The 12,853-nt window shown below is 44.2% G+C and overlaps 1 protein-coding gene across 1 annotated transcript in view; it reads right to left on the bottom strand.

Moving 5' to 3' along the window:
- Positions 1-12,853, bottom strand: part of EFCAB6 (EF-hand calcium binding domain 6) — a 212,234-nt gene that overhangs the window by 74,216 nt on the left and 125,165 nt on the right. Inside the window, exon 17 of the mRNA XM_081247831.1 lies at positions 10,919-11,154. Coding sequence (XP_081103957.1) covers positions 10,919-11,154 — 236 coding nt within the window. The remainder of the gene's footprint in view (positions 1-10,918; positions 11,155-12,853) is intronic.

Raw genomic sequence — 12,853 nt, 5'->3', positions numbered from 1 at the left:
AGATAAATGTTGTTCAACTTTTCCTGCAGTTCACACACAAAAAAGGGCTCATTTATTCCCAGAGGGATAAAAACCACACTATAACATTGTCTTCAGATGAAGACAACTAAAAACTTTTATTTCTGAATGTACACGTTGGCATGATCACGCAGACCAAAGCAAACAGTCCAGGAACACTGTGGGAACATGACCTACAGACTCAGTCTCAGCTCGTGTTCAAAGGGTAGGTCTATGGGATGTAAAATGATCAAAACTCTGTTTACTCACAGAACAATGGGCGCCAAGGACACTTAAAAAAAGACTGTGGCTAGGCCTCCATGGGGAGCAGTGAAGACTGTGGCTGAAGGAGTTTGGGGTGCCTTGGATTCTTCCAGTCACTAAAACAAATTAGGGGCACGTGAAACCCTGTAAAACCCTTCGCCACTTCTTTCTCCGCGGTCGCCTTGCTTGGAACCACGCTTGCGCACAGGCACGTGGGTGATCAGTGCATCTTGCCTGAGGGTGAGTAAGGGGGACACCTGAGCGAGGCCCCACAGGGACCCTCACAGGAACTTCCCCTCAAGGGAACCTGGAAAACCAGGGTGGGGACAGCACACAAGCCCCATGTCACCCTTTTAAAGAAGTGATGTTATTCATGCTCCAGCAGGTGAGCTGCTCGTAAGGAAAAAAAAATCTAAAGTCAACCAGGAGGCTGCCAGTTGAGAAAATGCAGCAGTCAAAGGTTTATGTGATCCCCAAAGACGCGGCTTTGTAGCTGACCCTTTATATGTGATGCCAGGTGGGGAGCACTGTGGTTTTAGGGTAATTGTGTCCTCCACAAGCTCTGTGACCAGTCAGCCTGGAACTACCGAATCTGGGTTTTCACACCAGTGCTGGCATTGCCACCCCAGTTTGCAAAAGGGGATGCTGTGGTTTAGAGAGGTGAAATCGCCTGCCAAAATTGCACAGCCAGTACCGGGAATCCTGGCACTCAAACTCAGGGCCCTCCCATGCCAGAGGAAGCCTTTCTCACTGTTGTCATTCCGTCTGAAGCTACAGTTTTGGTAGCCCCTCTAACCTCACTCCTCAGAGGAAAGGATCCATTAAATATTACATTTCACAGAGGTGAGGGCCACCCATGGTTTTTACATGCGCAGGATCTTCTTTTCACTTAACGTGTCTATTTCAATTCAACTAGAGCAGTTCTGCTGAGCACCGCTGGAGTGCCAGGCACTGTGTGAGGTCCTGGGGAAAGTGAAGCCTGCAGCGTCCCAGAGAAGGCCCTTCTGAAACATCCCACTACTGTCCTACATTTTAAAAGCAGACAACAGGACACAGCACTGGAACCAACAAATTAAGCAGTAATCATTTCTCTTCATGTGGCTTCTCCTTTAAATCCTTTCTAAGAAACTCTGCTGCTGGTCTCAGCTATCCTGGACCACTCCTCAGGTTCCCTGATGACTGACAGTGCTCCGTACGCACTGGTCACCAAGAACACCGTGGCCCTCATTACCCCAGAAGCCCACACTGTGCTGTTGACCCATGTGTCACACGGAAAGGGTCTTATTCAGACCAGCACTTCTTTGGTGAATTACATAAACTTTGACTCCTGTGGTTTGGCAAACAAAAATTCTTGCATTTCCTCAGTGGGCAGGTGCTGAGGACCCGCTGCAGCTCATGTCGCTGCTGAAATGGACCAAATGAGGTCATGCCCACTTTCATTTTCTCTACTGGCAGATGCCAGCTTGTGGGGAACACAGGTGAACTATGGCTGGCACACCTCCCCTGAGACCCCCCAAGACACACAGTCTTTAAATTCGCCAGTTGCTTCTATATTACCAAGTCCAGAGTCTCTGCTGGCTTAACGGGTGACGCTGTTAACCACCTCCCGCTCTCTAGTCACCTTCATGATGCTGCTCTTTAAATGATACCATGGGTTGGAACACCCACCACCTGGCAAACGTGTGCCCTCAGTGAGTGACTCTCCCTCTCTGCCTGCCCCCTCGACCACTCCTTCTCTCTCCTTCCACCCCAAAGCTTATGTACTCTTCTGAGAGGTCATCCCTGCTCCTGTCCCCAGCTACCACCTGGATGCCGTGTGCCCACACTTCTGTGCCATTAGCACGGTAACCTCACCTGCTTCTCCATTCTATCTCCAACTGTCTACCGGACTTCACAGAATCATAGAATTTCAAGGGTGGAAAAGGATCCAAAGATCAAGCAGTCTAATCTTCTATCGCTACTTTACCACTAAGGTTCTGGAAGGTCGGGTGGATTATGTTGCATTTGCACAACGATTGTTTAAAAGGACTGTAGGTCCTCATGATCCCTATTCCCCTGCCTTCACCGTTAGGCACCTCGTAAATCCTGTCTGAACCCAGAGGACGCACCTGGACTTCCCTCAAAAGGATGGAGATCCTCAGAGGCATGTTCTATCTCTGCAAAGTCAACTCACTATCAAGCTGATCTCACTGTCTAGACGCATGTCCAAGCAGCCTCCCTACCCAATTCCTTTTCCAGGCTATGAGGCTGGATTATTTTTCTTAGTGACTCGGGCTCAAACCAGGAGCTCCTACCTATTTCCCATTCATTTCTCCTCTGTACCATTTTATACCCTTGTCTCTTCTAGAGAGATTGGAAGGTTTTTCTGTGGCTTCTTCCAGAAGTTACTTATTTTCTCTCCTATTGTCTGCCTCTTTAGATCTTGACAATCAGTCAGATCCAGCCTTCCTACCAGCCAGACTGTCAGTCACAAATACATACAATGTGCTGCTCTAAGTCCTACAAACACAATGATGAGCATGGTGAACAGAACCCATGTCCTCAAGGAGCTCATCCTGTGATGGCACGAATGTACAGCACACACATGGAAAAATAAGTGAATCAGATAACTTCAGCTACTGAATGTGACTGAGAATGATGGACCAGGGCGGGGTCCGGGGCACTTCAGCCAAGAAGACCAGAGAGTGGGGACTCCTTGAGGCATGAGTGGTGACGAGGTGCTGTGTGATCCTGGGGAGCAGTATTCCAAGCAGGGCAAGAGTCCTGAGATGTGCTTCCAGTCCCAGTTAAGATGGAGTAGACACACATACTTACTTCATCCTCTCTCTTCCACTGGTTACAACCAAAAACTCTAGACAGAATACAAAAAAGTAACTCTCTGAAGACAGTAAAAAGTAAATAACAGGAGGCTTATGGAGAGGGAAATCAAAACTTGAAGAATGACATATAATGGTGAGATTCATGGGCTTTTTTCCTCCCATATTTCCAACTTAAGGGCTGCTTAAAGGCAGTCCTAATTCTGGAACTGTGCAGTGGATGTGGACATAAAAATCTCCAAAAGAAAGTCTGTTTTTCTGACTGAAGAAGTAGGAAGGTGAGTCCCTGAAGTACAAAGAGCATGCGGGAATCCCCCTTTCTTGTCTCTTTTTACTGTCCCATTCCTGAGTTGAGGCAAGCCCAGTTTCAAAACTGTACTTCTATGGTGGTGCCAGCAATAGTATTGGCCAAGTAGGTACCCACAACTGAAATTCTTCTCTCTAACCAGAGGAGATGGTAAAAGGGGTCCCTGTGTTCAAGGAGGATTGGAGAAATCCACACTATTTTCTCTTCCTCGTTTTTCTCTCACCATGTTGGCCTGGAGGTGGACCTAGTCATGAGAAGCACTCAGTAGTACAGAATGGCTAAAACCTAAGATTTTCCAACCAGAAGAACAAAAAAGGGGGTCCCTGAGTGCTGGAGAGTGTGGGGAGAAATCATAAAGAGAGCTAGAAAAAGGGATGCCCAAATGAATGAAGGAAGTTCCAGGTTCACCTGTGATGTGCACATGTGTGAAACTAACCCAAAGCAGCACAGTGAAAGCTTTGAGAACTTGACTACAGTGTAGTTAAGACTGTCTTCTGCGTGTTGCACTCATGGGCTGACCTGATAGAGCTACAATTGCTTTGAAAACTGAACTGATATTGAAACCACAGAAAGCAGGTCAGGACTTGCACTCTGAAACTAAATGGATTGATTGCCTGCCTTAAAAAGATCAGTCAGTCAACACATTACCAAGGATTTTAACAGGACCAGAGTGTCACAATATAACATTAAAAATGTCCATGGGGCTTCCCTGGTGGCGCAGTGGTTTAGAGTCTGCCTGCCGATGCAGGGGACATGGGTTCATGCCCTGGTCCAGGAAGATCCTACATGCCGCAGAGCGGCTAGGCCCGTGAGCCATGGCCGCTGAGCCTGCGCGTCCGGAGCCTGTGCTCCGCAACGGGAGAGGCCACAACAGTGAGAGGCCCACGTACCGCAAAAAAAAAAAAAAAAAGTACATGATACAGTCCAAAATTACTCAATATACAGAGGACCAAGACAATCCCAACAATTTTCAAGATAAAAGACAACTAGCACCAACTCCAAGATGACCCAGATGTTGAAATGATCATATTTAAAAGCAGCTATTATAACCATGAAGTAAGAGTACACATTCTTAAAATAAATGGAAAGACCACTTCTGAGCAAAGAAATTGCAGTCAAAAAAAAAAGAACCAAGTGGAAACTTTAGAACTGGAAAAAACAACAACTGAAATAAAATTTTCACTGGATTGGCTCAATGACAGAATGGAAATGACAGAGGAGTGAGTCAGTGAACTTGAAAATAGATGACTAGAAATAATCTAATCTGATCAACAGAGGGAAAAAGAAGAATGTATCTCCAAGGACTATGATAGACCTGTGATACAAAAGCAAAAGGTCTAACATCCATGTCACTGGAGTACTGAAAGGAGAAGAGAAAAAGATTGGTATGGAAAAAAATTTAAAACTTCAGGAAATAATAGCTGAAACCTGCCCAAATTTGGTGGAAAAACATAAATTTACAGATTCAGGAAGTTCAGCAAACCTCAAAAAAGATAAACTCAAAGAAAATCACGCTCAAACACATCATACTAAAACTACTGAAAACCAAAGCTAAAGAAAAAATCTTGAAAGCAACCTGAGAAAAATGACATATTACAGAGGGAAAACCATTTGAATGACTGTTGATTTCTCCTCACAAGCTGTGGAGGCCAGAAGACAATGGAACAACATTTTTAAAGTGTTATAACAAAAGAATTGTCAACCCATAATTCTATATCCAGAAAAAAAAACTATAAGGAATGAAGGAGCAATAAATATATTTTCAATGAAGGAAAACTGATAACTTGTCTCCAGTAGACACGCTAAAAGAAGTTCTTCAGGGAAGGAAAATGACAGCAGAGAGACACTTTTGAGCTTGAGAAATAAAAGAAGAGAGGCAGAAATGGTAAATACAAATATACTTTTTCTCAGAGTTTCAAAACACATGAAGCATAAATTGATAAAAATGGAAGGAGAAATAGACAGATGCAAAATTATTGTTGGTGACGTCAACACTCCTCTCTCAGTAATTGATAGAATAGAAAATAAGCGAGAACCTAAACACTATAACCAACTTGATCTTATTGACATTTATAGAACCCTCCACCCAACAACAGGCCAATATACATTCTTTTCAAGATACATGGAATGTTCACCAAGACAGACGTTTTCTAGGGTCGTAAAATGAACCTTACCAAATTTAAAAGAATTAAAATCATACAAAGTGTATTATCTAAACTGAACAGAATTAAACTAGAAATCAATAACAGAAAGATAGTTGGAAACCATGGAACTATTTTGAAAAAAAACCCCATACTTCTAAATAATCCAAGGTTTCAAGAAACAGTCTAAAGGGAAATTAGAAAATATTTTGAACTGAATGAAAATAAACACTACAACATATCAAATTTGTGAAGTGCAGCTAAATCAGTGCCTACAAGGAACCTGATAGCATTAAGGGCTCATATAGAAAAGAAAGAATTCAAATTAAAAATCTGAGTTTTCAGCTTAAGAAAATAAAATAGGAGGGCAAACTACAGTTGACCCTTGCACAACACAGGTTTGGACTGCACGAGTCCACTTATATGCTGATTTTTTTCAATAAATATATTGGAAAATTTTTGTAGATTTGTGACATTTTGAAAAAAATTCATAGATTAACCACATAGCCTAGAAATATTGAAACAAATTAAGAAAAAGTTAGATATGTCATGAATGTATAAAATATAATATATGTAGATACTAGTGTATCCTTACATAGGCATAAGGTGAGTGATATTTAATATAAAATTAATATGTTAGTTTTCTTCCTGTTTTATAACTTTGCTTTCAAGGAATTATATTACTGTACAGTGTGCTTCTCTCTCTCTCGTATTGGAGAAATTGTGTATCAGCCTATCATCACAGGCAAGTGGGGTTTTTTTAGAGTAACGATTCCAATACTATATTATAAATATGATTGGAATGCTGTATGCTATAAAAATTTTATAATGATTCATTCTTTAGTGTATAGGCTAGGCTACCATGAAGCAATTATATCGATTACACCACACTCCCATAAAGCAATCATACTGCTGCTTCTTTGTTAACAATGCATGAATCGTTATACCTCTAAACAAATACGAATTTCTTTTTCACATTATCTTTCCATTTTTGATGTCCAGAGATACACACAAAATGTATGACGCCTGCAGTGTTTTGTACCGTATGAGACAGTATTGATATGTATACGGACAGCCAGGTGATTTATCTTGTAAAAGACAATGTAAACTTACAGTATTGATAAATACAGTACTATAAATGTATTTTCTCTTTCTCATGACGTTTTTTTTAACATCTTTATTGGAGTATAATTGCTTTACAATGGTGTGTTAGTTTCTGCTTTATAACAAAGTGAATCAGCTATACATATACATATATCCCCATATCCCCACCCTCTTGCATCTCCCTCCCACCCTCCCTATCCCACTCCTCTAGGTGGTCACAAAGCACTGAGCTGATCTCCCTGTGCTATGCGGCTGCTTCCCACTACCTATCTATTTTACATTTGGTAGTATATAAAAGTTTCTTACGACTTTCTTAATAACATTTTCTTTTCTCTAGCTTGCTTTACTGTAAGAATACAGTATGCAATACGTATAACATACAAACTATGTGTTGATTGACTTTATGTTATTGGTAAGCTTCCAGTCAACAGTAAGCTATTAGTAGTTAAGTTTTGGGGGAGTCAAAAGCTATACACAGATTTTTGACTGTGCAGGGGGTTGGCACCCCTAACCCCAGTGTTGTTCAAGGATCAACTATATATTTAAAGCAAGAAGAAAGGAGAAAATAGTAAAGAATAGAAATCAATGAAATTGAAACAGAAAAACAATAGAGGAAAAGAAATGAAACATAAAGCTGGTTCTTTGAAAATATTAATAAAATTGATGAACCTTCAGCTAAATGAATCAAGAAAAAAGGAGAGAAGACATCAACTACCAATATAAGAAAGGAAAAAAGGGACATCACTAAAGACCCCACAGATATTAGAAGAATAGTAAGGGAATACTATGAACAACTTCATTCTTATGAATTTAACAACTTAGATGAAACGGACCAATAGCTTAAAAGACAAAAATTACTAAAACTCAGTCAAGAAGGAATAGAAACCCTGAATGATCCTATAACTATTAAAGTAATTAGATTTGTAGTTAAAATCCTTCTGACAAAGGAAACTCCAGGACCTGATGATTTCATTGGTGAATTCTATCAAATATTTAAAACTCCTATCTTGCAATTACCATGTGGGTCCATTGAAACCTCTTAGAAAATGATAGATCATGGGATCTTAGTGGTCTTGATTTAATCATACTAGATCTATTTCATTATTCTAGGAAATATTCAATCATTGCTCATTAATTATTTCCAGCTATGCTAAAAAAAGGAGACTAAATAATAAGAAGAAAACAAAAAATGATGGAATCTCCTAGCAGGATGATACAATATTGAAATGAATCACCACTATTACATCATCCTTCAGTTTTCTGATTGCACTGCTCAAAGTGTAACAGCATCTTTCAAGAAGGTAAAAAGAAGACAGTGACACCATCCTTGTCGTCTTATGTTAGTTTTCACTGAATGTAGTTGAAAATTGAGAATTCTTATTTCATGTGCAAGTGGCAAAGGGAAGAAAACTGAGATCAGAAAATGTTTCGCAATTATTAGATGAACCAGAAGATGACAGTGAACTTGATCATATAAGCCAAATCTCCTGATGAGTGAGTAAGTGATACATGTCTAAGAGCAACAAGGAAATTTGTTATTTTCATTTAGTTAGTCATTCATCAGGAAGGAGTGGATCGTACAATATTTTGTGAAAAGAAGCTGACCATCTAATTCTGCTAAAAGGACACTTGACAGTATTCTTTCATCTCTGATGATTACATGTACCAAAATGTACTTGATGTGGGTTGTCAGTAGATAAATGGACAAGGCCCGTGTGTTTTAAACAAGGGAATAGATTGGGAGGGAATAGATGGTGTAAATGAAACAGGTCATTGGACCAATCACTCTAATTGGTATTTACACATTTAAAAATGATGTGCAGTTATAAAGCAAATGAGATGGTCTTCCTCTCTTTGACAAAATTATGAATATTCAAAGTTTCCAAAAGTAGTGCATTTTGATGATGCAGGTGGAAAGTGGAGGCCCAGAAAGCAGAGGGGCCCAACTGAGAGGGCAGGATGGCTTCCAATAAGGCAAAGCGTCTAGGTTTGGCTGGTGGAGAGTGAGGTTGGGGAAGGTGAAAGAGGCTGAGCTCTCCAGGCAGAGGAAGTGGCCCCTCCCCAGAGGCATCCTGGGTTCCAATCTCTGTCCACCGCCCATCACCTGGGTCCTTTTGGACGAGTCAGTAACTTTTCTCTAGGCCCCAATTCCTTCATCTGCAAAGGCAGGTAGGGATGCCTCCTTAAAGGGCTGTGGGGTATGAAAAGATACACCTTCATGAAATACAGGTATGGGGTCTGGCCATGGGGAGGCTTGGCTTTCTAAAGCAGTGCCTTGGTTGGGGTCACAAAGCTCGCTCTCCACCAGACCCTTGGAGCCCAAGCTGGGTCTCCCTGGAACCAGCCGCTTCCTCTATATCCATCCTCTACTCTAGGGCTGCTGAAGGATGTTTCTATGGCACAACGTGACCCACACACTCCGCGGCATAAAATCCTCTCCTGCCTACTGACCAAGTCTGGCACTCGAGCCCATCACATCCCGCCCTCCTGCATCTTGAGGCCTCCTCTCCCGCTGTGCATGCCACTTCTGCACACGCATCCTCTCCCCGTTCCCTCAATGTGCTCCACACTCCCACCTCTGTGGTTTTGCAAATGCTGTTCCCTGGCCTTGAACCACGGACTGGTAACCTGCACCGGACGAACTCACTCACACCTCAAGACCCAACTGAAATGTCTTGCTTTTTCTGTGCACCTCAAGCAGGCTTAGCCTCTCGCCTCCCTGTGGCACGTCAGACATCCTTCTATTTCTTTATTTTTGTACCTGTCGCAGTTCAGCCCCAAGCCCCTCGAAGGGAGTGTTCATCTCATCCATCTTTGTACCTCTGAGTCCTGGGGCGACACTGAGCACACAGCAGACCCTCAGTAAATGTGTGATGAATGAACAAATAATACAACTAAGAAGGTGGAATCATTTGGATAGGAAGACTGCGCTTTGTGGTTGAAATTTTTCATATCCGTTCTGCATACATTCTCCAGAAAGTTCTTTCTGAAGGATGTTTTTGTGCTTTGTTTTAACATTAAGCAATCAAGTCTCATATTAAAGCTCCTCATAAATGGAGCAATTGGAAGCAGGTGTTCAACTCACGTGTGATATGATCGTTTCACTTAGAAAGAGACTACAGTCATTTTCTTTCTTGCTGGCTTTTTAAGTATAGACAAAATAAAACCAAAGCAAAAAGCAAATTCAGAGGGAAAAATTAAAGTGCAAGATCAGAGGGCCTCTGCAGCCTAGCCAAGTGCCACAAAGTCTGGCTCAGTGACAGGGGCTTCTGGGCATTCCCCCTTCCAGGAGTTGCCCTTGCCGGGTGGAAGGGGCACTTGCCTATAGCCCCTGGGGGCTGGGAGCACCTCAAGGGCAGAAGGACCCAGTGAATGCCACTACTGCGTTGTATCACTGTAGCAGCAAATGCAGTGGATGGTAACGTTTCAAAAAATATTAATAGTGTACTTATAATAATTGGTAAAGGAGTGGCTGAATGGCTACTTCATTCATGCCTGTCAACAGGTCTCAACAGGGAGCAGACTGTGACACGTCCCGGTAAGATGGGAACCCACTACCGCTTCAAGAAGCAGATGCTCTTACTGAGAGAAGCCAAGGAGACAAACGGAGTCACAGCTCAGCGGGATGCAGAGACTTTCCTGCCATGAGTGAGGCCGGCATTGGGTGGCCGGGGGTCTGGTGGGGAGCACTGCCTAGGAAAGGGCTGGAAGGGGTCCTCGCACCTCCCAAAGCAGCTGGCACGGCTGACCCCAAATTCATAAAAAGAAAAATATACAAGTATATGTGTGTATTTATGCACATAGAAAAAAGACTGAAATGACACTCAGTATCCATTAATTACCATAATGTGTCTGTGCTTCCCCAGTTCACACCTACTGCCCAGGTTAACGTCTCAGGCCTGGAGGAAGTCCACGTGTTCTCCTGACAAGCACCGCGCCTCCCTCTGCATACGGTGTCCCCAAATGTCTTGGAAGGCTGAGCAACACGTGTATATATCTGACCCAAGGCTCATAAAAAGAAAAACATATATGTATATATTTATGTGCAAAGCAACAAGACCGGGATGATAGACTTTGAAATACAAAAATGACGCTCACAGGTGCTTAGATCAGGTGTATCTTCTAACCTGTATCTGCATTTTCTAGTCTTTCTGCACTGAATGTGTAATTCTGAATGTGATTTTTCTTGAACTAAGGAAAAGACAAAATAAACAGCCCCTGGGGGGCAACTCCATCATTTGCACCATGTGTGGACACGGCGTTAATGCTGACCCATGCTGTTCTCCTACCTAATGAGTCTCTGAGGCGCAGTGTCTTCTATTCTGAACGGTCTCTTCTCACACAAATTTTGAAATTCGCGGAAATTTAACGTGACGCTGAGCCTCAAGCCAAGAAGGCCCAGGAATCGCTCGAAATCCTCGTCCTTCAGGTTGAAGAGCAGGTGCTGCAGCAGCCGGTGAAGGTCGTGCATGGTGACGATGCCATCCCTGTCCGTGTCCATCTTAAAGAAGGCCGCGGAGGGGTCCTAGAGTCAAAAACGCAGCGTCAAAGCCTGTCCCCCGGAGCCTAACGAAATCCCCCCACCCCTGCCCCCTGCGCTGTGGACTCATCTCCAAAGTGAGGAAGGAGCCATGTTTCGACTTGGCTTTTTGGAGATTTCACTGCTCCAGGAATATCTTTGCCATGATTTGTTTTCCCCAGGAAATGATGAACTATGTCCTCAGGTACCCTCTTTTAATGCAAAGAGTTCAGGAAAAGGGACAAGAGAGGTGTTTCTTTCCCTTCTGCTCCCTCGGCTTCTGGGACCGGTACTTCTAGTACCAGAAGTAAGAATGAGTATGCTGGAGCTTTCCAGGATATATAAAAATCCTGCCCTCAAGTTTTTATACAACTTTCATAATGCTTGGCAACTTCTGTCCACGGGAAAGCCAGCGCTGTGCTGATCTCACCCTGAGTTGCCGCCCAGAGGCTGGGCCCTGTTTTGATGCCTGTGCTGAAGGCCCCACCTGAAATCTGCCTCTGTGTCTGCAGGTTGTGCTGCACAAAGGCGGTGATTCCCATTTTGCAGATGGGGAAACAGAGGCCTGCAGGGAAGTTGTGGTTGAGGCCAGGCTGCACAGCTCTGGGCACACCCTGGAGGCGGGTTGCTTAGTTTCAAAGCCCAGCTCTGCTGGCTACTAGCAGAGTGACCAAGGGCAAGAGACTTAACCCTGCCAGGCTTCTCATATGTAATGGGAGGAGTATAAAGTCCCTGCCTCCGGGGTGGTTGTGAGGATTGAATGTGCTAACGAGGTGAAACACTTAGGAGGTGACTGACAGGTTTCCTAAGGGCTCTAAAATGTTATTATAACTGTTGCCTGAGGTCGGACAGCAAGTGTCTGGCAGTGGGATCTGAATCAGGTCTGTCTGGGCCAACACCCTGCGGTACCCACACACGATCCTGTGTCTCAGGCTTGGAGAGCTGCAGGTGTTGTGGTCCCAGCACCCCTGTTGCCATCAGCCTCTGAGGCGGCCCCACCCACGGATCTCTCTGGCTACTTCGGAGGCCCCGCCTGTACCTTCACGTCCCAGGACCCTCCACAGAGGTCATGTAAGGCAAGCCCTGCCATGACTCGGGTGTCCAGTTCAAACCTTTGGGGATTTTGTGGCAAGATCTATCTGCACTCACTCACTTATTCTTTCACCAAAAATTACTCAGCACTGACACATCAATCACTGCACGAAATATGGTGGGAACCGCTTCAAGTGCTGCCCCACCTCTCAGAGTTGCCACTGTCCAGCGGCCTCTTCTCCAGGAGCACCACCTGCCGGGGCTGCAGGCCCATCTCTTTGCTGCTGATTCCCTCTACGTCACAGCTCCAAGCCCTCCCACACCCTCCAAACCCCCATCTCCAAAGGCTGTGAGGTATCTCCCCTTGGATGTCAAAACAAGCAAGGCCAAAATCAAACTCCTGGCCCCCACTGGACCCAGCTCGTCCTCCGGGTCCTTCCACCTCGTCCTCCAGGTCCTTCCAGCTTGTCCTCCAGGTCCTTCCCAGCTTGTCCTCCTGGTCCTTCCAGCTTGTCCTCCTGGTCCTTCCAGCTCGTCTTCCTGGTCCTTCCAGCTCGTCCTCCAGGTCCTTCCAGCTCGTCCTCCTGGTCCTTCCAGCTCGTCCTCCTGGTCCTTCCCAGCTCGTCCTCCTGGTCCTTCCAGCTCGTCCTCCAGGTCCTTCCAGCTCGTCCTC

The sequence above is a fragment of the Mesoplodon bidens genome, assembly GCF_964165515.1.
Source record: "Mesoplodon bidens genome assembly, chromosome: 11".
Lineage (NCBI taxonomy): Eukaryota > Metazoa > Chordata > Mammalia > Artiodactyla > Ziphiidae > Mesoplodon > Mesoplodon bidens.
This window is presented reverse-complemented; position numbering and strand designations above follow the sequence as displayed.